The sequence below is a fragment of the Gopherus evgoodei genome, chromosome 2 (genome assembly GCF_007399415.2).
Source record: "Gopherus evgoodei ecotype Sinaloan lineage chromosome 2, rGopEvg1_v1.p, whole genome shotgun sequence".
Classification (NCBI taxonomy): Eukaryota; Metazoa; Chordata; order Testudines; family Testudinidae; genus Gopherus; species Gopherus evgoodei.
In genome coordinates this window covers 172,835,821-172,862,780 of record NC_044323.1, presented here as the reverse complement: position 1 = coordinate 172,862,780, position 26,960 = coordinate 172,835,821, and the positions used below count along the sequence as shown (strand labels likewise).

The following is a 26,960-nucleotide window of genomic DNA, read 5'->3' as shown; positions in this document are numbered from 1 at the left end:
ACCGAATACTAGCCCCTTTCACAGTATTCGGCTTAACTGTACAAGTGTTTCTGGAAATGTTTAATAGAAAAAAGTGTATTAAGAAACACTACAGGCACAGTTCTGTACATATCTTTTCGTCTTCTTTTTTAATAACCACTTTTATATTGCCTAAATCCCTAAAATCAGTGTCTGGACTCTAGCTGGAGGCTTCCCAAGAATTACTGCTTGTCAGCACCCTTTCCACAGAAATGAGGTTATTTACCTCCACTGACGTAATGTCAACTCATCTTTGTCCACTCATACGCTGGAGCCCTCTTTACGGGAAAGGCAAAACCTCAGTTTTCCCTCTCTAACACACATATATAGAATCCAGAGTTAAAATAAACATCTGTGTCAGTAAGATGGGTTACTGGCTGCCTTGAGACAGGCCTAAGATACCAACTATAGCTTCTCAATATATAAACCTGTACAGTTCACTTTAAATACCTGACCTGGATATGAGACATTGGGATGGCTGAGGTTACTAGTAATTGAATTCTTTTACACCTTGGTCAGCAGTTCAAACCTCGGACATATTGTCAGTGATTAGTGATGCGCAAAACTCAAAAAATCCTGAATTTCTATTAATTTCAGATCTTTACTTAGTTTAACAAACTTTCTGAGCTTCTCCCTGCTCTCTCCCTTTGTTGTGTGAAAATTGATAACAGTTTTCTTTCCTCTGTCTCAATTATCTTCTTGTCGGTCTCTGGGTCTGGGAAGTGTTAAAGGGAAGTAAGGGGTATGACATTCCTCCCAGGCTCACCACATCAGGCTATGGTTCTGGGGTCAGCTGCTGTCCTCTCTGAATCAGGTATTTCTGAGGCTTCCTTGACAGAAATACCAGACTTCACAGTATTCTTCAGAAGCCTTCAATTCACCCAAGATCTGGGTCTTTTATAAAAGTGCTATGCCCATCATGAAAGCCCAGACAGCAGCAAGCTGAATTTCTGTCATCTAACAGTGAGATAGCAGGCATTTGTGGTGAACCCACCTTTCCCAAGATTCAGCAAAAGTTCATTTGGAGAGAACCAGAAAATTCTGGTGGACAGGGATGGGATGGATTGATTATAAATTAAATTAGCTTGTCCATCCCTAACAGTAACTAGTAGCCTATGTGAGATGTAGTAGCCTACCAGTAATTTGGTAGCCTACTTGAGATGAGTTGTTGATCACATTCCTTTGATTAGTGGACAGGTGCCCACAAACAAAAAAAAACCCTCTATCACTGGTACATTTGTTGCCAGTCTGCAAATATCATAGAGACCTAACTGATTTTCTTTCACCTCAGGGTGATCCCTCCAGATCATGATTGTGGTCTGCTGGTAAAACAGTGTGCAGAAACTTTCATTAGTACCAGCACTGTAGGTAAACAGAGGATCTCAGTCAATGGGACACTTTTCAAAAACTCTTAAATTGGCTACAATAACCCATTCAATTACATTTGGCGTATGCATATCTTGGTAATTGTTCTACAATAACTACAGCACGTGTGATGATAATCCTCTCCCCTTTATATAGAAAATCTGCTACTTTTTTTCAGACATGAACTGCACCACAGTCACCCATGCCTTTTGACCTCTTGGTTAGACTATTATAATGTGCTGTCTAACTGGGCATACTCTGAAACTGATCACTGACTGAAGCAGTTGCAGGAGGCAGCTGTTTGCTTCTTAAAATAGGGACAGGTTACTTGTAACTGTCACAAGCTATACTGACTACCAGGGCGTCAAAGAATGCAGTTCAAGGTGTTAGTATTAAATATGAACTTCTTCACAATATAGGATTTAGCTACCTAAGTGAGTGATCACATCTTGCTTTTTGAATCTGCCCAGCAATAACAGTCAGGGCAGGGTCAATCTGCTTTTGGTCCTTAACAGAAGAAAAGTGTAGGACTTTCTTTGCCAAGCGTCTGAGGAGTGAAACTCCCTTCAGAGGCCATCTGTCATAAACCCCCTACTGGCTGCATTTCGAAATGCATAAATCTTCTATGTTGGGATTAACCCTTCAGTGACCATTTTGCAGATTCTCTCCCTCGTTCGTTTCTTTTTGCTGTTGTGGTCATCTTTCCCCCCATCCTTTGTACCATGTGAATACTGACCTCTTTGTAGGTAGGTTGCTTATTTCTAGGGCTATTTAGTTTCCTCCTATCCCTACTTCCTGAGTTCTGTTTCACTATATGCAGTATTTGAGCTAGTTGGTTCTTTCGACTGATTGTAACACTCTGGATTTTGACTTTTGTTGCTTTGCTCTTGCAATAGACACCCGACAAATATGTTACATGCAAAGATAACACCCACAAATAATTTCTTTGGGGGGGGGGCCTGGAGTGGGGAGGGTGCCTGAATACAATTTAGGAAACTCTTCTGCAGCCTCTTTAATCTAACTATGCCCAGGGTAAAAGGCTGTGCTAACCTTATGGGATTAGTAGTACAGAAGAACTGTTTGGAGTGAGGAGTAAATGTCACAACACACAGTCAGTGGTGACACAAAGTGATATAAAAAGAGGGCTTGGTAGGCTTTGTTGCTTAGTTACCAATACAGCACACAGAGCAAACCTGGTCATATTACTAACCTGAGCTTTTCCTAATACCTCACATTTCCTCTGTTTACAATTCCATCATCATAACCAACTTTCTAATTCCCCCAATGCAATGAAATAGAGCCTAGGATCAAGAGGGAAACAGTGCCAGAGATTAGCGGTTTGGGGATTTACAACTGGTATCTAGCAAAAAACTACAGTAGGAGCCAATCACTTTGGTCAGAGGATGGTCCTTGTTATTTTAGAAAAGATTTTTTTTTATATATATAAATATTTTTTTAAGGATCAGAATGGGTAAAACTGTGTGTTTTCTGGGTTAATCAGACAAAACAAAACAAAAACAATTCCTTTCCCACTTACCCCACACGGAAATCTATTAAACTAAGATCTGGAAAGCACTGACTCGGTAACAGATGTAGCGAATTACAAACATATATTTGTCACAGATTACCGTATAAGAAAATAGGCAGCCGTCCCACTTCAAAATACATTTTTTGTGTTCATTATTATTAATCCATCTTTTCTGCATGTAGCTATTCAATATTAAGCATGACTGAAATGCAGTACAGTTCAGCACTCTGGCAAAAAGAAAGCCTGCAAAAAATATAAAAAGGTTGCAAAAAGGAAACCTGATTTAAAAGATATTTTTGGTAGGCAATCAGGTGGTTTGCTTTGAATTTCAGTGACTGTCCATAGTACTGTAGTAAGTGTTACTGCATTTTCAGAAGGGCTGACGAGGAGTTTTAGTTTACACCATTCATAACCACAGTACAATAGATAAAATTCTAAAGTCACTAGTCATCTGAGAGCTCTACCAAAGCTAAAAAAATATACTGGCAAAGCTGGAAATAAGACATTTAAATGAGGCCAGGTTAGGTGTTTCCAAGAGGTGAGTGACTGATCCTGTTTTATGTTACGCCAGACAATGTTAACATCTTATACACTATCTCTGTCAAGTGACAGATAGATGTATTATTGTCTGTGAATTATTAAAACAACTTCACTTTGTCAGCCTTAATCCTTTCTGGATGAAAAAAAATCTGTCAAGGCAGGCATTCACTTTTAATCTATTACTAAATCTTTTTGAAGCTTGGTAATATTTTTCATACAGTCTGCATTGGTCAGCTTGTCAGATACTATGCCTGAACATCGGCCATGACCACAAGCTAATTGCAAGCATAATGCTCTTTGTTTGTTTGAGAGTCTTTCCTGCCTTGCTGAGAGCTACCGTGTCCCCTTTCACCTACCCAGTTGGGAGACCAGACAATTTGGGGATCATCCAAAGACGGGCATTAAGATCCATTCCCTGGTTCAGGGAGAATACTGTAGCTATTACAGCACACAAATCACTTCTGGGGTTTTAACCAATGAAAAATGTTTGGACAGATAGATCTCTCATGCATGCTTGCAACCCCCCACATATGCAAATACTTCTTGAACACTAGTAAACACCAGGAATGTGGCATGAGTCTAAAGTCAATTAGCAATGTTGTTCAAAATTGCTCACGTTTTGTCACAGGCAGCCTCACTGTCACAGGCTATTCTGGTGTCATGAAGGGATGGGAAATAATGTGATCCAAAGATAACATCCATCCACCGTATTGCTCAAGCAGCAATCTCTACTGTATCTGGGCAGCACCACTGGAACCATGCCCTACATCCTGATGTCTCCCTCCCAATTTTGCCCATTTGGTAATGGCAACAAAAAGGGGTGGATTTGTAAGTTTTTAAAACAAACATTTCAAATCCTCCACTCCCATCAACCATTTGCCCAAAATGAAGCAAGAGAGAAAAGTTAAAGTGAAAAGGATGGAGATGCTGGGGGTAAAACAGATTGATCGTAACAGAAAATTGGGGGTTTGACCAAACGAAAACTGTCGTGTAAATGTCTGCTTTTCCCCAAAATTATTAATTTTTGTTAGAAAACTGAATATCTGAAAATGTGTTTTTTTTTTGCCGAATGTATTTCAGCTTTTGGTTTTTCCAATGAAAAGTCGAAAAGTCAACAGAAAAAACACACACAGGTTATGGATGTCTTTCAGGGTGGACTGATTTAAATCAAAGCTATTTAAATCACCAATTTTAATCATGATTTAAATCAGCAAGCAGGAAACTTTGATTTAAATAATTGATTTAAATCATGTTTTGCATTTGTATTTTTTAGTTATTTTGCTACAGAAAAGTTGATTCTTATTGCTTGGTAACCATTAAAACATATTGATTTGCAACTAAATATAGCCTTTATACTAAATTTGGTGCTTCTTTTTGCTAACCAGGAGTATATAGTATACCTATACACATTTAGTTAAGCAGTTATACAGCTAAATTTATACTCTTATTCAGATTCTTAATTTTTATTCTTTTATGTTAGAAAATGGTGAATGATGCATTTCTTATTTACCAGATGATTATTGTTACTTGCAATTCAAATTCAAGTGAAAATTCACAAAAACAGGATTTTATTTTATTTTTTATTATTATTAAATAAAACTCTTAAATGTGCTGCATACAGAAGAAAAAAGTTTATCAAATAAATTTTGCATTTAAAGATAATTGAAGTATTAAAACAATTTACCTATCGATCTAAACTATTTATCTGTAGCTAGTGAACTGAACTAGTTGTTTCTGGGCACTACGTCCTTCAAGAGTTTAGAACTCAGAGAGCTAATCCTCTCACACCTAGTTTTTATTCATAGATTGGAAGAGGAACACAAGCTTTCCTGATTTTTCAGCTTCTAATTGGTTTCTCAACTCTGAATGAAATAGTTATTGAACTAAACTAGTTGAATAAACTGAAATGACAAAAATTCTCTCTCTGTGCCTGCCAAAGAGGTTACTGCCATCAAACGTTAGCACTTTTCAGCAAACTCTGGGTCCAAGTGCTTAGTCGGTGGTGTGACTTTCTTTACAACTTGGCAGCACATATGTACTGCTTATTTGTCATTATTTTTTTGGTATTTAATTTAAATTATTTGACTAGATTATAATAAGTTTAGGTCCCAACATAAACTGCCAATTTCAAATTTAATTTTACATATGTTTATTTTTTAAAATATACCTGTATTTAATTTTAATTAAAAATTCAATTTATGTAAAAGTCTATTTTTTTAATTAGACATCATTGAATTTTATCCACTCTGGTTTCTTTACAACTTTATCTACCTCTATGGTCTTCATAGCAGTAACCTCGGTGTACCTTGCAAACATTAATGAATTTACTCTTACTCTGAGGAAGAGCAGTATCCTCATTGTACAGATTTTACAAAACAAGACACAAGAGATCAAGATCCTGATTCAGCAAAGCACTTGAGTACCCTGCTTAAAGATAAGCGTATGCTTAAGAGTTTTGCTATGTCCAGGCCAAACAGATCTGTCCACAATCACAAAGGGAAATAGTGGAAGACCCAGGAATTGAACTCAGATCTTCTGTGTCTTAGACTAGCATTTTAACCATAAGAGTATCCTCTCTCAAACTTGTATATAAACAAGTTAAATGTTTCTCTTCTTTGATCTATTCCTTTTGTAATCAAATTCGGCATTTTCTTCTCGCCTTCATACCCTTCACATTAATGGTCTGATTTTCAGAGATTGAAACGGAATTGCAAGTGTCAAAATCAGTACGATTTAGTTGTCAGTTACGCAGAGAACCACCTTAGGCTAACCTGTGACTTTACCACAAGCCCCGTGTTTATTATTGCAATGCTAGTTTCCCCTTGTTTTGAAACAGATGCAGCTCTATACCTGGTACATCCCTCAGAGCATCAGCATAACTGCACTGCCTGGTTCATTGGGGGGCTCATTTGCCACCCCCAAGGAGGGAGGGGGAGTAGCAGCTCTGCTGAGGCTGCTTTACTCACTGTGCTGTTACCTGCAATGTGGGCAGCTGGCGCAGGGGGCTTAAAGATGTCTTGTGGACACTTGCTTGCCCTTGCAGGAGTGCTAGATAGGCCACAATCTGGCACTTATCCAACTTGTCTGACTATGTTCACCCTTTCAGGAAATATGTTGCTGTTGTAGGGTATCAGACAGCTGCAATCACCTCAGAGGATTATTCTGTGAACTTCAGAAAGCGGACACCTTCTGAGTCCATTATCAGGATAAAAAAGAATGGCTACCTTTATATGGCTCTTTAAAAAATGCTGACAGGAAAGAAACAACAAAAAATCTTGGTAATTAAAAAGTAAAGTTATCTTGCCGACAGGGTGAACACAAACTGGAATTTCCCTGATATCACTGTAAAAGGTGATTGTTTGGAAACCAAAAATACAGTCATCTGTCAGGAGGCCGAGCTGGCACACCAGCTTCTCTGCATGGCATCTCCACCCTTGAAAACTCTCCAAATCCACATCCTGTTGCAGAAACATTCACTGTTTTACGGGAAATCAATGTCTCATTTTTATAGAGACTTGCTTTTTTATTTATTTTCAAATGTGTAATTTGCCAGATTTTTTTACTGCCCGTATGAGTAAAGACCAGAGAGATCAGGGGAGGCGATGAGAGAGATGGGGTTTTACATAAAAATGAATATTGTTCCTAAAACATGAAAAAATTGTGCTCCATGGCATATACAGCTACACCTATGATTGAATAGCCCTGTTTGGAAGACTTAAATACTAAGTAGTCTAATTTTCAATGCAAATTTAGCAGAAGGTATTTTTAACATCAATATTACAGCATGAAGCTTCACATATTACATGCTAGTATTTTGTGATTGTCACTTACCTCTCTACACCCACATACATACAACAGAAGTAGATAGGGAAAGTGGACAAAGTTATAGCACTCCAGTACTTTATTCCAAGATTGATGGAGGAAATCTGACCCCATACTCTTTCTCTCCCCTGCATCCAAAGCCCAGAAGTGGCATTTTTCTTTTCCACACAGTTCATGCCTTTAATGCATTCTAAATGCACAAAACACCTTGGGAAAACACCATCTGGACTGTGAGCAATGGCGGGTAAATGTATACCTGAAAAATGTAGGGCTACAGCAATGGAAAAATTGTGACTTTATTTGCCCCCGTTTTTCATAAAAAAATTTCAAACCTTTTTGGACAAGCTTCTACAAAGGGCTCTGATTTTCAAAAACAGCTCAGCTCCCATTTAGGAACCAAACTAAGTGACTAGACTTTTAAAAGAACCCATCAAATCAGATGTTGAGCTCTTCTGAAAATATGACCGTGTTACAATGGGTGCTGCTGTGTGCTGAGCACTTGAAAATCTGGTCCTGGTCTCTCTTGAAAATCTCACCCCATGTGGGTGAATGGAAAAGGGAGTGGGCAAATGGGCAATACTCAGGCAGGAAAAGATCAGTTGGTGACAAAACTAGATAAGTGGCAAGGATGTATTAGGGCTGGAGCTGTCTGAAGCAAGAGCTTTTATGCATTTTATATGCTTCTGTCTCTCCCCCTTCTCAGTTTCTTCTTGGGTGAGACTGTGCCTCTTCCAAGACAGCTGCTTTAGCACAGGGAGCCTGCCTACAGGCAGAGATAAGAAAACAAAAGCGTGGGGGAAGAGGGTGAGAAAACAGATCGAGATAATGAAGGAGGGAAGAGGGCCAAATTGAGGACAGTGGGGGGGAGGAGCGGAGGGAAAGAGGAGACAAGGGGATAACTGGTGAACTAAGAGGAGATGTACAATATAAATAAGTACAAATAAATACGTATATGGGGGAAACCCAAAGGGGGCAACAAAATCAAAGAAGAGAAGCGGAGGGATGTCTCAGTGGTTGAAGCACTGGCCTGCTAAACCCAGAGTTGAGAGTTCAATCCTTGATGGGGCCATTTAGGGATCTGGGGCAAAAACCTGTCTGGGGATTGGTCCTGCTTTGAGCAGCGGATTGGACTAGATGACCTCCTGAGGTCCCTTCCAATCCTGATATTCTATGATTCTATGATAAAGCAGGAGAGGAGTGACTGAGATAATCTCTAGCCTGATAGGGACAGCACTTCTTGTCAATCAGAGACAGGAAGCACAGCCTGAGAAACAGTTGATTAAAAATAAAAAGCTATGTGAATTTAATCAAATCCCTTCAGGTCTGCAAACCTGTGCTGGGAATCTGGGGAGAGCAGGCTGTCTTGGGATACTTCAGCCTGTCCACTCCTGAATAGAGAGGTACAGGGACATGGGGAAAAAAAAAATCAATTGACCTTATTTGAATCTCCACAAATATTTGGATTGATAGGTCAGTTCTTATTTGAAATGAAGGGCTTCACTTCATCTGAAGGTTTAGCACTTAAGCATATGCTTAACTTTAAGTATGTGAGACATCCCATCAATGACTCACATAAGTAAGGTTAGGCACGTGCTTAAATGCTAATTAGGAAGCTAAATAATCTTCGATTCTCATTCTCCTCTCCCTCAATTCCAATCCTCCATTCTCTCAGGCTTGATTTAAAATGGTTTCCAAGAGTTGGACCTAGGTCTTCTGCATTTCTGTAATTACCACTTGGTAATTACAGCCTTGTTTGGAGGAATGATCAAGTGAGGCGGGGTAGGGAGCAGCGGGCATTTGCCTAGGTGACAGTTCCATCTCCAAACTAATCTTTCAAAGGATTTGACATCTTTTCACCTAGCCATAGCAGAAAGTTTTTACCTAAAGTCAGTCAATTTTCTTCAGCCACTTTCACCATTTAAAAAAAAAAAAAAAAGAAGGCCATGAATCTTATAACAAGTACGGTGCAACGTTCAGAGCGCAAAACAATTTTGACTTAGATCAGAGGAGTTAAGGGAACACTTTCCTTTTGTTAAGGGTTGTCAGTTAGTTGCAGTACTAAGGGATCAAATGGCAGAATGAGAAAGATGTTCTCAGGAAGATCAATGAATACGGGAAGTTCACAGATGACACACAGCTCATTTTAAACCTCAGGAATGACAGCAGGGCATGAGGAGGAGCAGAACCAGCTGTGAAAGCTGCCAGAGGAGTATGTTGGAGGCACAGCAGAGGAGAAATGGGATGACATAAAGGGCAGTAACTGGTTAACTGAGAAGCATAGCATGGGATGATTGTAATGGTAGTGTTCAGCAGGATTCTAGTATTGAATGTCACTGGGGTGGATTTAAAAGATGGGACTGCCAAGTATGATGTAATGAGCAAATTGTGAAACAACAACAAGCAGAAGAGTATCTGAAGCATGCATTGTGGATAGCGCTCCTATACAAAGGGATGAATGTCAGGGTAGTAGTTAGTCTTACAGCAGAAGGAAAGGACAAGGGTATTTATTAAGAAGATTAATAAGACAGCAAGCAGAATTGCGCATGAACTTGCTGAAGATAGGCAGGGTGGAAGACACCTTGCAAAAAAGACAACCTGATAAGAAAAATGATCTTCACCTACTTCACCTAGGAACACAGTGATATTCAAGGAAAAAAAAGAATGTAAAGGAATATAGGAGAAGGAAAAGCAAAGGAGGGACAAGAAAAGAAAGCAAAACAACTTCATATATACCCAGACATATATATATGGAATGGTGAGAGCAGGCTCACTTGGAGTATTTCAGCATGTCCACTCCTCACTCGAGAGGTGCATGGAAATGAAAAAGAAAAAAAAATTGACATTTTTTGAATCTCCACAAATATTTGGATCAATTAGATCAGTTGCCAGAAGCTGGGAATGGGCGACAGGGATGGATCACTTGATGATTACCTGTTCTGTTCATTCCCTCTGGGGCACCTGACATTGGCCACCATTGAAAGACAGAATACTGGGCTAGATGGACCTTTGGCCTGACTCAGCTTGGCCGTTCTTCTGTTCTTAATTGGGTCAATTCTTATTTGAGCTGAACTGCTTCACTTCATATGAAGGTTTGGCAAAGCACTTAAGCACATGGTTAGAGCACATTGCTATTCAGATCTATTCCTGGCATTACCACTGACTCATGACTGTAGGCAAGTTGCTTAGTGTTTTTTGTCCTTCGATTTACTCACTAGTGAAACAGGGAGGCAGCAGTGCCTCTTATCTACTTCACACGCTTAAGATGCTTCAATATTCAATGTTTGTCAAGTGCTGAGTTCCTTATGAAAGGCACAACACAGGAACACATTATCCTTATATAACTGAATCAGAAATGTAAGTTTTCAGTGGTAACTCTGAAGCATCTGACATAAAAGACACATGGACTGAAATAGAAAAATGTCTGCAGGGTTTTAATACCAGAAGACAGAGTTTACCAGACAGAAAGGCAAAATGAAGAAGAGAGGTTGGTGGCAATAGAACTGAGGGATAATACTGAGTCTGAACTAAGTGATGATAAAAATATATTGGCTGACACAGCAGCAGAGTCAGTTTGGAGAAGAGTTAAGGACAAGGAAGGGTAATCATATGCCAAGGTAGTGATTATCGGATGAGACACAGACTTCCAGGAGAAGCAAAGAAAGTAGATCAAGCTTTTCTTTTAAAATAGATAAGAGAGGTCTGTTATTCTTCCTTCAAAGCTAGCATCTAACTCTCATGATTGTTAATACAAATTACATATGCATAATTACAAATTACTGGTGACAAAACAGACCCTTAAGGAAGGGAATAATGGGTTTCCTTATACAGACATTTGAATAGTGTACAGGGTCAGACACAATTCTGGACCTAACAGTAAAAATTGGTCCAGTAGCACTTCTCATTCTGTGTTCAGTTTCATTAGATTTTAAATACTCTTTAGGACAAGAAAACTTAAAGGAAGCATCCTCAGCGTTTTTGACTCTAGGAGATCTGAATTTGGGGGAATGTGATATGCCCCAAGAATTTTTACTGGAATGCTACAAGTATGGGAAACATAGAGCTGAATATTTGAAAAACATTTAAAGAGAGTGAAATTTAAAGCTATTCTGGTTAAGCAGGGATGTAAAGATTAGGGTAAATATATATATATATATATATATATATAACAATCCTTTCCCAATATAAACAAGCTGGCAAGCAGGATTGAGACATCTATTAAAAACAAGCAAGAGCAGGTTAAACAGATAAGTACAGGAAGACAAAGAATTACTTCTGTCAGGACCATTCCAGCTAACAGTTTTTGTCAAATATAGCTACACTAGAAAGGCAAAAGAAGAAGAAATGGTCTTCCCCTAAATTGTTCAGAATTGGAAGTAGGGGATATAACAAAGGAACAGGTTAGTGTGCCTTTGTTCTTTACGGAAGATGATGGACAACTGCTTCAAGACCAATGATATGTCCTCTGCTAAGAGAGAAGTGTTAGGACATCTCTATATTAGGGAAATTTGCATTGATATAAGAAGTAGTTACAGCAGTGCAAACCCCTAATGTAGATACAATGTATAAATGCAACTTAATCCAGGGTGTAAATTTTCTCATCTTAGACAAACCCTAAGATGCCAATGGAACTGTGTGGGAAAAAGGATCCCACTTACGATATACAGAGCGTTAGATTTAGATTACATATAATATTTCCACAAGGTGAAAGAGATTCTTTCCTTTCCTTGAAGAAATGAAGATTGAAATTAGTGAAATCCTAACTAGTATTTTTTTAAGTTCTCTGATGACAGATCAGATTCCTGAGGTCTGGGAAGTGTTAAACATCATTGTTACAACACAGGGCCATGGGAGGGAGCAATTATAGAACAGTTAACTTAACATGACTTGTGGAAAAATATTAGAAACAGTTTTGCTAAATCACCTCAAGAAGCATAATTTGATTATAAACAGCCATCGAGTTAGTCTTGGAGGGAGGTCTCTGCTTAGAGCTAGCTTATTGAATTTCTTCAAATATTACTAGGATGTCTTTTAGTTTTGGGCCATTCCTTGCTTCTAATATTAGGTACATGAGAAGATTGCAAATTAATTACAAACCACATTTGCTGAAAGATCAATAAATGGGAGATACTGCCAACATTTTTCTAATGGGCACTGAAAGTTAGATGGCTACATTTGTATTTAAGTACCTCAGTAAAAGGCATGATTTTTCAGACATGCTGTGCTCTAGGTAACTCAATCCCTTATTTTGGTGCCTAAAAATGGATTAAGCTGCTTTATTTCAAGCATCCACATTTAAACATTTTGCCCATAGTAAAGAGTGAGGGCTAATGAGATCAAAATCACAGGGATATGAATTCTGTAGGTAAATGAAACAGTAATGGGAGGTTATCATTATATTGTCCAAGCGGTACACATGGAGTTTTAGTCATGTACCTCTTAGTAAAGGAGCCATGTGCTTAAAAACCCAGCACACTGTTTGAAAACATAATCACAGAACACAAAGGCAACAAACCCATAGAGAGTGTATTTGGGATTGTGACACAGCACTCATGAAACCTATTGGCCGTGAGAAGGCTATAAAGGTTATTGTACAAAAATCCTTGTAGCCGTCCGCCTATACTGTCTATACATTTTTTAAAAAAAAGTCAGACTGGATACAGAGAGGGATAGAATACAAATAGAAAGAAATGGTATTGTTAGGTCTGTGATCAGCAAGGGGCGGGGGGAAGGGTCAGAAGGGGAAAATTCCCAAGGCCACTGAGTAGCAAGGGGCCTCAAAGCAGTCAAAGGTTTCAATATCCAAAGACAGCCAACAGATTTAGAGGCAAGGCATTCACAAAGTTTACTTAGTTCAACCAGAATATAGTCTCACATTTCAAGGTTTCTTCTTCAGTGCTGGGTGGATGCTTAAAGCTGCTAAGCTTTTCAATTCAGCATTGAAGCAGAGGGAGTGCTGATTGGAATAAATACATTTAAAAAATGAACTCATCCATGCAGTCAGATCTGTATGTAGTATCAGTGTCCATTTGTTTATACATTTCAGAATATTACATTAACCTTAAAAAAGAAAAAGCTTCTCTGCATTAAAGGTTAGTGTCTGAGCTTAAGGATATGTCTAACACTGGCAAATTTCTGTGCCTCAAGTTATACCACTTTTATTAAAACATTGGAATTAAACTACTGTTGTGTCTCCACACTGTGCTCCTTGTGATGCTGGAGCGCATCCACATTAGCAGCTCTTGCAACCGCAAAGAGAGCAGTGCATTGTGGTAGCTAGCCCACTGTGCAACTGACTGCAGGATGCTTTGGGAAAGGTCTGCAATGCCTCACGGGGCAGGCACAGCATCAAATGATGCAGGTTTCCCAATCCCATTGTTCCATGGGCATCCTACTGCATTGCCAGCTGCTTTTCAACTGAAGTGTGTGTGTGTGAGTGTATGTATGTATGTATGGAGGGAGGGAGAAAGTGTATTTTGGGGGACAGAGTGTCAGCATGCTATTTTTTAAGTTCAGACAGCAGCAGGAAGCAAACAGTCCTGAGGCAGAGAGAGGGGGAAACCCTGACATCAGCCCCCGTCTCCCTCCCTGGGCTCTCTGCACAGCAATCTCTCTCTCTCTCTCTCTCTCTCTCTCTCTCTCTCACACACACACACACACACACACACACACACACGCCTCTGTGTTCAACAGCACGAGCATGCCACATTAGTGGCTTGCTTTGTTTCACTGGGCTTATGCACCATGAATTTTTTTTTGGGGAGGTTCATCCACTGATATTTATTTTTGTACCACACCGTTGTGAGAGCTCCTCTGCAATAGTGCATTCGGCTCCAGTTTCATTAGGAAGGACACTACAACCTCAGAGGTAGTATAGCTATGGTAGTTAGGTGGGTTCCAAAATTCAAAGATATTTATTGTTTTTAGGACACACTAAAGATTTTTTTTTTAATTCTCGTGGTTCAAGAGAAGTCTTTATGTTAGCTAAATAGGACTGTATTTTCAAAGGTCTGTGGACTTTGCATGCACACCAACACCAAAGTGCACTTGCAAGCCCTTATTTGTAAGCACATATACCCAGGCAGGTGCACAAATCAGTGGTTGCATGAGTAATCCTGAGAAGAATCTATGCTTACCTGTCAGAGCAACAACACAGCCACAGAACAATCTATTCACAATGCAGACGGTTTTGAACTCCAGAAATTGTGTTCTAGAAAAGGGGACAGGTAAGGCAGAGAGGAGAGATCCTGGACAGAACTATTTCAAGCAGAAAGCAGCAAACAGATAGAGTAAAGTAGAACTAGAGTAATGTCACTGAAGCAGATACACAATTCCAATGAGTTAGGGGAGTGAATATGTATTTGCAAGGAAAGAGAAAAGATTTGGGGGTATGATGTCAAAGCTGGAAAGCGGTGTCTTATACAGCACAGACTTCTTGGGTGAAGCGTCCTTTTCCTGTTCAGCAAGTCCTTTTGTCTTTATTTCCCTCTTATCACTCCGACACCTTGCCCAAGTATAGAACGACAGGTAATTCTTAATGACTTCTTAGCTTTTGAAATGGTTCTGGTATAAGAGTCCAGCCATTTTGAATAGTTATTTACAACAAAGTTTCTATTGCTCTTTGAATTTTCAGCTTGGAACTGCTGTTCATTTATAAACATGCCACCCCCCTTCCTTCTCCGTCGCAATCTGTGTCAAGACAAATGTGCTCTTGTAGCACCTCACTCATATCAGGAAGTTAAGGCCAGCACTTGTGAATGGATCCACTGACAGCTGATGCTGTGTCAGCAGCCAGCAGGGCTGGTAGTGTCCTCCTCAGGAGATGGAACACATCCTTTCTTGGGCACACCCACTCTCCGTTAACACAGTGAATAATTGTTCTCTGGATCTAAAAACCTGGGCTGTGCCCCATGCCAGCACCACATATTGTCATTACTTCACCTGGCTGCATACAAATCATTCACTATTTTTTTTGTCACAAGTTCTCTATTCAATTAGAACAAACACATTATTGGCCCCATCCAGCAAACCACACTTATGGTATCCTTTTTTACTTCAATAGGGATACTCAAGAGAATAAAAGTTACTTATAAGAGTAAGATTTTGCTAAGTGGGACCCTATCAATATTTTTTTAAAAGAGTTATTTCATAACAATTATACTACCAAAGGTCACAAAAATGGAATTTTTACCCAGGCTATTCAATGGAGGGAATTTATAGATTAAGCTACAAGCTATTTTTCTTTTTAATATATTGAGGAAATAGTTTAAAATGCAAATTTATCAATGCACCTCTCCATTTTTTCCTAACAGGAGAGAGATGACCACATACCACATTTTAAATAAAAAGAGACAACATTTTGATTTGACTTTTCTTTTTGTTTCCTACATGGTGAAGTTTCTTTCATACATGCTCCTTCTGTCCTGTGCAAGGACAGTGGCTTAAACACTGCAGTTCTGTCAATTATTGCCTTGCAAATGTGGCCCTTCAGATTTTTTCCAGAAATTGTTGTTATGTTTGTTTGTTTTTGGATAACTTGCTAAAGGTGGGGGGAGAAGAGAAGCTGATGAGGAGCCTAATTTAGAGCATTTGAAAGCTGGTAGCAGGAGTGCAATTAGAACCATTTCCACAGACAGCTGGCCAAATGCAGCAATTTATTGGCTGAATGATTGGATTATTCATTTGCAAAGCTGAGAGAAGGCATTTTCTTACCACTTCAGTTGGCCTGTAGTATTTGTGATCAACTGTCACATGAACCTTGCCGGTCTCCTTGCATCGGCCTACCTCATTTTCATTCTTTCCTTCCCACCTGTAAAGAAGATAAACATTTAATCAACCCATAATTACTTTAGTGCTCTGATCTTAATAGCGTTTGCCTTGTTTTCATTTATTTGAGGCTGGTGTCAATTCTCTCTGCAGGACTGTATAAACTCATTAACTCCAGGAACAAAGGCAACAGTTTGACCAGAATGGTGCAACAATGGCTTTTGAAGTCCATGGGCTTTGTAAGTCCTAAAACATGGAACTTCCAAGTTAAACACACAAGACTGAAAAAAAATTAAAATAAAATAAAATTAGCACCTTATTGGTATTTCTAATGTCTTCTTATCTTCTAAAAGATATGCCCACGTGCTATTTATTCATTGCTTGGTATGAAGTCAATAAAAATGTTATTTTTAAAAATATTTTTTGTTTTTACCACTAAGGCAAAACTTACAGGAAACCAAGTATCTGCCTCTTAATTTACCAAAACTGAGCTCTGTTTGAGAGCACTATTATTCCATCCAGCCATATTCTAATTCATGCTCAGTTTAAGGCCAGGTCTACACTAAAAGGTTAAACTGACCCATCTACATTGCTCAGGGATGTGAAAAATCCACACCCCAGAGCAATGTAGGTAAGCCGACCTAACCGCTGGTGCAAACAGCTCTAGGTCAATAAAAGAATTCTTCTGTCGACCGAGCTACAACCTCCTGGGAAGGTGGATTAACTACCACAGGAGAACCCCGCTCATGGCTGTAGTTAGTGGCGACACCGAAGTGCTACAATGGTGCAGCTGCAGCACTACATCTGTGCCACACTAGCTTTTTAAGTGTAGACATAGGCTAAGAAAAGGCTCTTCAGTTTTAAGCCCCAATTCAGCCAGGTAATTAAGCATATGCCCAATGTGAATGGGACTACCCACATGCTTAAAATTTGGCATGTGTCTAACTGAACTGGGGCCTAAATTAGTTTCCTATCTCCTTTGATACTCTAATATTAACGTAATTTGTAGGAGCTAGTTGGGTGTAAGGAAACATTGTGTGTCTGTGCTTCCCACTTTATCCTTTCAACACAGTTTGCACAGTCCAAACCGGCATGATCTGAAGAATAATACAAATGACTTCCTGGATCACTAGAGCCAACGTGTCCTTAACTTTGGGGAGTCTGAAAGTCCAGATCGAAAGTTCGTGGATTTGGCCTGTTTCAAAAGAAATGATCAAAAAATATTAAGATCTGACTCATGAAACCTACAAAATTCAGAGTTAAGACTGAAACTATCTTTATTCCTTTAAGCTTTGTGCCTAAGCATGGGAGCTTTGAACAGTGGGTGTGCTGCAATATTTCAGCACTAAAGGGTGGGGGTGGTGAAATTCCATGCTTTTGTGGGGTTAAGCTAAAAATCTCTGAAAAGCAGCACTTGTGATTTAGATTATTGAGTTTCAATCATCTGCAATAGGAGAGAAGTGCCCTTTACCCCCCTTTACCTGTCGTGCCCTTTATCTGAAATATATTCATAGTTGCTAACTCTTGTGATTTTTATTATACAATATATGGTATTTCTCCTGAAGCTTCAGCTCCTAGAATCATTTAATTTCATAAGAATCTCAGCTTTCATTAACAAATAAAGAAGTAAATTTCTAGTCTACGTGGTTCTGGAGAAAACCTGCAAATGTGACCTTAGTGGACCCTAAAGGTTCAGAATCCAGCAGGCAAATAAAAACAAAAACAAAACATTTTTTTAAAATCTCATGATTTTTAAGCCAATCACATGATTTTTTTGCGGGGGGGGGGGAGAAAAGGGGAGGGCTGACTCATGAATTTTGCATGCTTGGGGCTGGAAACATTTAATTTTTGTATACTGTAGACATTAACTGCACTAATGTTTGCAGCAGTGCTATAATGCCTACAGCATTGTAATGAGTAACACTGGGATGCTAAATATGATTTGTGATTTAACTTTTGTTTTCGGTGTTTTTTGCAGTTGTTCTGCTTGAAGCCTGTAAGAAATATTTTCATTCAGAAGCCAAAACTAACATTTGCCCCTCCCTTTAAAGGGCAAAGGCTAAAAGTAAGTAGGACTCAAATGAGCTTAATAGAAAACCAACGGTCACCAGTAAAACAACAGGAAGTGCTCGGATCAGGAGACGTCAGTTGCTGTTGGAGGTCACTGAGCCCCATTTAACACCCAACAGTATACAAAAGGCTCTTCAGAGCCAACAGAAACTCACTCACTATTACCATCATCAAAGTATTACAACAATAGAAATAACTTAAGGGAAAACTCCACCCACTTTGCTCAGTAATGTGAAAAGTTCATGAGGAAAGAAGCATTTCTCAGTATGAACAAAAGGGGAGATGCAACTGCAAAGGGAACTTTTAATTACAACTGGCATCACTGACACTGGCATTACAGCAGTAGAGACCACCTTGCTGAAAAGAGACATTACATCTGATACAGACTAGATATGAAGAGCATGTTAATCTAACCTGCTACATATGTTTTTAAAATCACAAGAAAAAAGTCTTTTAATACACAGTGATGTTCTGTTCAGAACAGTTAATAATCCAGAAAAGGTAAAGCCAAGTTAACACAAGGTCTGGTGGTCAGAGAAAAGAGACATCAGAAACCTTCATACCATTATGGTTTTAGATAGCTAGGCACTTCAGTCCTAGTGACCCCCTAAGATTTTGCTTCACAAAGCTGAAGCCTGACAATGAAATAAAACGTACTCATGGAATTTGGGGAAGACTCTAGGTTAACCCAGAGTTTCAGTTAACGGAAGTTAGGTTAAACAGGGTTTGCCCAAATTAAAGTAGGCTGGAAAGTGAACTCCCACAATGCTAGAGTCAAAACCATAACCTTACAATCTCTGACCCTATGCATACATGACACACTTAGAGGCAGACACATGCATACACGCTGAGGGTACGTCCAGACTACCCGCCCTATCGGCGGGTAGCGATTGATTTATCGGGGATTGATATATTGCATCTCATCTAGACGCGATATATCGATCCCCGAACACGCTCCCCATCGACTCCAGAACTCCACTGGAGTGAGCGGTGGTAGCGGAGTCGACGGGGGAGCTGCAGATGTCGATCCCGCACCGTGAGGACCTGAGGTGAATCGATCTAAGATACTTCGACTTCAGCTACGCTATTCACGTAAATGAAGTTTCGTATCTTAGACTGACACTCCCCCCCCAGTGTAGACCAGCCCTTAGAGACAGTGATCACACCACCACAATGATTTGATCAACACATCCTCCAAACCAAGGGGAGGATGTCTGGGGAAGGGGAAGGCTCTGTCATGGTGAATTGTCCTTCATAATAGATAACAACTTCAGCAGCATTCCAAGAACTCTACGCACCTCGAAAAAAGGATGTGGATGATGGAAGAGCACAATGATCTTTTTTTCTGCACTTACTGATAACTTGGATTTGATAGCCGTTGCTTTCAGGCTATCCCCCATTGGTACCCAGACACCTATGGTGGGTGTCTTATAATACTTGTCTTAGATGAAGTCACTTTTAAGCATGGTGGACACTACCTGCGAAAAGGCCTCTGAAATTTCCATGTAACTAAAATAAAAAAATCGATCAAGTTTCAAATGTGGGTTCAGAGTGTAAAAGGATTCTCACCTCAGGAACATTCATACTACTGGACTCAGTAGAAGGGGTAAAATTTTATTTTAAAAGATTACTATTATCCTTGTTAGGATTGGAAAACATTATTTTTCCTCTTTAGTCCTGAAGATTAGTATTTCCCCTGCATTTTTTTAACCACCATCCTCATTAGCAGCAAGATAATATGCAAATAAAACCAAACAACCTTCCTTCTCTCCAAAACATGAGTGCTTGTGCACCCTACGTACAAGCTGTGACACTGAAATGTGCTGTGATTGCAATGGTACATGTGTTTTACTCCGTTTATTTCTGGGGTGCCTGAGAAGTTGATTAAAAATAAAACCTCTCACAAGAGCCGGAAAAATCAAAACTTCAGGAAAATCCCACTCATCACTCACAGCTGTCAGGAGATATAACTTGCACAGACTTTTCAGATTACTGAATTTACCACCAATATTCCTTTAGGTTGCACACTCCATTGGATCTGGTTTGGTGTATTATAAACAGTATCCCAATATGTGTAACACAGAATATTAATGCATGTCTGTGACAGAGTGCTGGGAAACAGCAACTGGTGCAGCACTCTGGTCACTGCAACTACAAGTAGTGTGCTGGAGTAGCCCTGACGAGGAAGAGCTGTGCCTAACTGGTGAATTGGGATGGGTTGAGCAGAGCCCAAAGGCTAATTAGCTCATTAACCAAGAGGTAGAAAAGACAAAGGGAGGGAGAGACAGATCCATAGGCTTTTCAGAGTCAGAGCCAGGAAAGATCTTTCAAGAAGAAGATATCTTCTGTCTCCCCACTCCACCATTGAGCAAACTAAGGATTGTATGACATTATAAATACAGAGCTGCACGAGTCTGTACAGGTGGTGGTGGGAACATGGTGAATTAACCCATGAGGTGGTTTGACGAGAAGATGGTCTCTGAGTGGTTTGTTGCTTGAAAAGAGACGGGAGTGGGATCCCACCCTGTCATATCACAAAAATATTGCATGTGATTAGATTTTAAATTCGACTCTACAAACACTAATTCAACTTCACCTAAATTGTTTAATTTAAATTGGGATGAACTTCAGTACATGCTTAAGTATTTTGCTGAATAGAGATGAACTTAAGCATGTGTTCAAGTGGTTTGATTAATTGGACCCACATATCTATAATTTGACTGACCACAGTAGAGTAACCAAGTCGTACATTCCCAATATTGCCAACTGCAAGTGTTCAGAAATCAGGAGGCAGGTCCAAAAGCTCATTAAATGTCTTAAAAATTAGACTGTTAAAATAATATATTATGGGTAGCTTTTTAGTTGCCTTCTAATTTTTCAACCTTTAAGGTTCACCTGCTCAAGCTTTTGTGAGGGCTAGAAATTTACTTTTTAAAAAATGAAACCTGAGATTCTCAAAAAACCACTTGACAACAAGAGCCGGGGCTTTAAGAAAACAACCAAATATCATGAGACTCAGGATAAAATTGCAAGAGTTGGCAAGTCTGCATCCTATTAGGAACACTTGCGTTCAGGAGCAAATGTTTTCATTTAACAATTGTGAATCTCAAAAGGTCTGAAGGTTTAGATCAGATAATTACCCAAAATGTTTGGATGAATGACAGGGAGAATGGTCATTGCTTGGTCACTGGTGAAAACACTTAACTTCAGCTCAGTTTTCCCTTCCATGAGCATCTGTACAATGGGAATGGGAAAAAAAATCAACTGAAATTAACTCTTTGTTTATCAGGGATCAGACAGGGCTACTGCACCCTGCCAAAGCATTTTAAAATAAAAAAGTCACTCTCTCTCAGTTCCACCTCCCATTTGCTGTTCCACATCACCGAGAGAGAAACACTCCTCGGCTTCCAGAGGCTCACCTCACCAGACTTTATTCTTATTATTACAGGGAATCCCATTTGTGGGGTGATCATTACAGACTAGGTGACAAGTTAACTATCACAAAGAATAAAACCATGGAGCCACCATGAGTGTGATAAAATGTTCATCTTCCTGCATTAATTCTGGCCCTGAAAGCAATGCATATTTCTATTGCAAATGTACCTGGAGTTTTATAGTAACCAAAAAACAACAACAACAACAACAACAAATCTTTCCATTGCCTGAATAGTGTTTTTTTAATTTTTTTTTTTTTTTTTTTTTTTTGCCATTTGCAGACAGCAGTCTGAAAAGAATTCTGAGTCCTGTAGTGGTTTCAGGCTATCTTGCAATCCTGTTCTAATTTAATAAGATTAATGACAGAAAATTAGTCAAGACAAGCATTTGCCTGTTTGGTTTAACCCTGCTGTAGTTCAAATTATAGGAGGGAAGTGTTTTCCCCTAGTATTACTTAATTAGTAATAAGTAAAAGGGAAAGTAAAAAGAAAAAAAGTGTAATGCTTACAGGGGAAAAATATTTGTAGCTCAGAGGCTTTCCTGTCAGTGCAAAGGCCTGAATTAGAATGACTCTGAGCCATTCTATAAATATCATTTCAAATTTCTTCCTGGTAAAAAAAAATGTTAAGAGAAAAATCCACACAAAACAAACCTGTAAAAATAAACCTGTGTTCACTTTATACTACATTTCATAGTCTTGTTGTAGCTATGTATCTAATTATTTACATGATGTACTAACATTTTCTTTTTTTCGTGTTTTAGACTAGATAATATGGTAAAATAAAATGTTGTAATCTTTGACTAAGAGAGTATGATGTAACTTCATTGAAAGGTTTATTAACTTGTACTGTGTGTTTAGCTGCACAAATTAATAAGTACTAGAAAGAAAAATGACTGTACAAATGATGAGAGAAGTTTAACTGTGGTGAAGGAGCATTCAAAACTGTTTTCCTGGATACCATATACTGCAATATCAAGTAACCAACGATATGATGGCTGTGTCTGCACTGGAGGACAGATATTTGTTCCTACACTGACAATCACAAATAAGCCCAGCTGAAGGAGTTAAAGAACCACTGCAGGCTTGCCCTGTCATGAACTGTTTCAAGGCATTGCATTCTGGATACTTATCCCACAGTTCCCAGACACAGCTTACAGAAGCTGTGGATTTTGAAAGACCACTGGTGCACTGTGGGCAGAAGTGAGAAGATTTGTTGTCATTTTAACAATGTAAAGGCAGCCAGGAGCTTATTCCCAAGAGTGCCATTTGAGATCCTGAAATTTCATAACTCCCATGAAAAACTGATCTTGCAAGGAGGGAGGGAGGAATCAGCTTTTTCTTGCAGGAGTTGATTTAATGATCACACAGTGCATACTGGAGCATTACATCTTTGGTGCATTGTTAATTTTAAAGTGGTAGATCAATAGGACCTACTAGAGTGGAGTAGGGGACTGCCTGGTTAATTCCCAAAGACAAACCCCACCTCTTCCAATTTCAAGGTAATGGGCCCTCAAGGGTTCCCCAAAGAGGTAAAAGATTGCTAGCCATTGAGCCAAGAAGACAACAGTAGTAAGGTGAGAGAGAGTGAGTGTATGTTTTGGGAAGGCATAGAGGTCATGTTGGGACCTAGAAAATCAGGAAGGTTCCTAACAAAAATCTTTCCCAAAGCTCAAAAAAGTTTTAGATTTAGTTCAGTTTAAGAGAAGAGCAATGGTTTTGGGATGTGGAGGTGGGTTTTTACATTAAATGAAGCATGTTTGTCTATCCCTATTATCAACTCCATTTAGCTGAGATTATTTGGGGAAACTATATTAAAATTATCACAACCATGCTGTTCTCAAAGCAAAAGTAATTAGCACCTAAATAACATACATCTTTTTTTATGCACCCAAATGGCAAAAACTATATGAACACATTATCTTACTAGATCCAGAAGTGAATATATTATTATGGCCAGATATTACTTAAGGGAGTAGTTCATAAATTCTATAAAAAAGGGCAAAAATGCCTAAGTGATTTAGGAGTCTAAATCCCTACATCTCATTGACACTCAATGGAAGGTAGAGGCCTTAGTACCTAAGTGACTTTTGAAAATGGGTTTTTCCTTATTATTTATAATAAGATCTATTTGCAAAATTCTTTCCCTTTTGCTTTCCTTTCCTTTGCGGGGCAGATGAGTTCACAGTTTATTTTTTCTTTTGCTTACAAGAATATATCATTTAGCTTTCGATTCTGGAAGTGCTGAGTACACTAGACCAGTCCAGTAAAATTCTTAAGTAGGGTGTTTAATTTTATATAGGTGAGTAGACTGGAAATCAATGGATGCCCTGCACTTCTAAACATGAATTTTGGTGCCTGACTTTAGATATCCATGTTTAAAAATTCTGATCACCAAGTCGTCCTCTTAATGCAGAGAAACATCCAACAGGAGACAGAAGAAAGGGTTCCAGATATCGTAAGATTACGCATCTGTACAGAACAACAGTTTCCACAGTAAACACTAAAGTTTCACCTGCTTTCAATTTAAAACAATACTTACCAGTGAAAGTCAGTTATAAATAAAGAAACATAATAAATACAGAAAAAAAAGAAAGAGAAAACAATTCCTAGTGCCCTTGAAAAATGTCACTGTGGTTAAAGTTCACACTGTTAATTGTGTAGAGGTAGAGAAGATGGGCAAGCAAATCAAGAAAGAAACTAAATATTTGAAGAAAAATATCCTAAAAATCGAGCTTTAGGGCTGGAAGTTCATTACTATAGTGCCCCTCTGAATTTTTTCTGAAAGTAAGTGCCAAAAATTGAAACCAGACTAACATTCATCAAGGGAAAATATTATCATCTACCCAACAACCCACTGACTGTTCAAATAATATTGTATATATCTGTGCACTTCTGCATATTTATTGAATGTGTCGAGTTTTTGCTCCCAAGTAAAACTTACTGGCCCTGTCAAATGTTCACCAGCTGCACCAGTGTCTTTGATGGCCTGAGGAAGAGCCCTGGTGCTAGCGTCATGGAAGAGCCTGTGGCTTTCCTCTCCCTCTTCCAGCTGAGATTGGTATGTTGATGCATGGGGCCCAGAGAAGATACAGAAGGAAGGAAATTGAAAAAATAATAAACAATAAAAATATAAATTACAGAAAGCATTCACAAAGCCAGCCTGATTTTATTATCTGGCCTTGAGAAGGAATTTTGTATTTTCAGTCAAACTATGCAGAATATGCACTGTAAACATTCTGCACCCACAGCTCAACATTTTTATGGCTCAGTAGGACAAGAACTAAGAAGAATGAAGAGCGATGCTGCTATATAGTCCCAGCAGTGTGGCCAACATGCTGCCACACGGAAAGGAATCGAGTTTACAGGTGTCACATCTTAAACTGGTGAAGTCTGGGAATGTGGCTGAAGTGGCAGTTTCTGTTTTGGGGCTGGTGATGAGGACAAAAGTGCACCAACAATAAAATGTGTCTGAAACATCCATTCCCTATGAGCCAGTATAGAATGGTATAGCACTGTAATCTCAGCTGAGGTGGTCAGCCCTCCCGGAGTATGGAGGGCAACGGTGTTGGGGAACTGAGGGCAGGGAGATGGGATTTACAATGGAAAAGGAGCAGCCTATAAGAATGCCGAGGTGAGATATCTACAACCTACCCACCTGGAGTGGATGAAATTCTGCTAGATCTGTTTTTGGTGGAGGGGAGGGTGCTGGAGCAATACCCTGTGGTTGGATAGGCTGAGCGAGAGTCAATGATTCATACCCAGAGGCCTTATGTTACAAACATAAGACACATGAAAGTGAAAACGAATATAAAAGAAATATTGCTATGTAATGGCAAAATCAAAGCCACATGTCAATAGTTGATAGGATACAGAAACCCACTGCTGCTAGCTCCTATTCATACTTACACAATGGTTTTCCCAATGTGTTTAAAAGACTTCTCCACAAATTCACGGACACTGTGGACCTCCCCAGTAGCTATGACAAAGTCCTCTGGCTCATCCGTTTGCAACATCAGCCACATAGCCTGCAGAAAGATAAACAAATCAAGATTAAGTGCACCTGTAAGTGGGCCCTTTTGTACATGATATTATATTACCACATTTTGATTTGCAGATAATAAGATACATATATGCATGCAACTAGGGAAATTAGCACTTTTTAACATGAGGCTGTTAGCTAGTTCAGCACAACTCTTACAAGTGACTAATTGGAATTATTTTACATTACAGAAAATTGTCTGTAATATACCTGATTTTCTCTTTGTTTCACACCAGGGATTTCTGTCGGGGATATTTTAAATCAAGATTCAGTGTTCAAAAGTAGACAGTAACCCTTAGGAGTAAGAACTCATTTATTATAAACCTTACATTTATTCACATGTAATGGGAAGAAAAATATTATATACTCCTCTGCAATTTAAGAGATGTTGTCAGTAGGGCAAAACCATAGAACTACCTAACTGTGGTCAAATACACTGTTGACTATTTTAAACTAGATTTAACCCAAATAAATACAGGACAGACAGGACAGAGAGGACCAGTATTTTCATAGTGCATTACTTCAAATTCAGCTATTCCTCCTGCACACCTCTGGAGATGCATTTGAAGGTGTGGCAAACAAGATTCCCCTTTTCCATGTACGGAAATACTAATGGAGAAGTTAGGCAAACACTTAAGACTCTCTTTTAAAGATTGCAGGCTGTGCAAAGATCAGAACAGTGACCAAAATCAGAACTATTTCTAAATCACAACTTCACAGATTACTACTATTGTTATTTGTGTTACATTTCTGCCTAGAGGCCTCAGAGGAGATTTTGTGGCTTCACTGTACTTAGCACTGTTCAAACACATAGTGAGAGAAAATGGCTGTCCCAAACAGTTTCCAGTCTAAATAGAAAAGTCAGACAAAGGGCGAGAGGGAAAACAGAAGCACACAGAGGTAAAGTAATTTGCCTAAAGTCACACAGCCAATCAATGTCAGTAATAGAACCCAGGTCTTCTTACACCCAATCCAGTGCCCTATCCATGAGACCATACTGCCACCCAGAAACTATAAAAAGATCACTCTAGGTCAAAGTGATGGAAACACTTTATTTCCTTAAGTTAGAAACAGGGAGCAATTGACGCACATCAGAACTTTCTTTTAATAAATAATCAGTACACAAAAGCAAAATAATTCATCTCTTTCTCCATAGGATAAAAGGAATTGCCATCTTCTTATAGAGTAATCCACGATGCTATTTTCATTGACCTCTTCACATCAGATTTAAAGAAAACTTTAGTAGGTCCCCAGATGCTAGTGGATACTCTGCAAATCAGATTAATAAAAGCTTTGGGACAGCTCCGTTTCTCTCAATAAATGCCACCTGAAAAGTTCAATTCTTCTTCCCCCCCACCCACTATCCCCTTTTAGTAAAT

At 39.0% G+C, this 26,960-nt stretch overlaps 1 protein-coding gene across 1 annotated transcript in view; it reads right to left on the bottom strand.

The window, feature by feature from the left end:
- GMDS (GDP-mannose 4,6-dehydratase) overlaps positions 1 to 26,960 on the bottom strand; it is a 547,433-nt gene that overhangs the window by 79,261 nt on the left and 441,212 nt on the right. Inside the window, exons 8-9 of the mRNA XM_030552293.1 lie at positions 25,449 to 25,567; positions 15,983 to 16,079 (exon numbers count right to left, since the gene is read on the bottom strand). Of these exons, the coding sequence (XP_030408153.1) occupies positions 15,983 to 16,079; positions 25,449 to 25,567 (216 nt within the window). The remainder of the gene's footprint in view (positions 1 to 15,982; positions 16,080 to 25,448; positions 25,568 to 26,960) is intronic.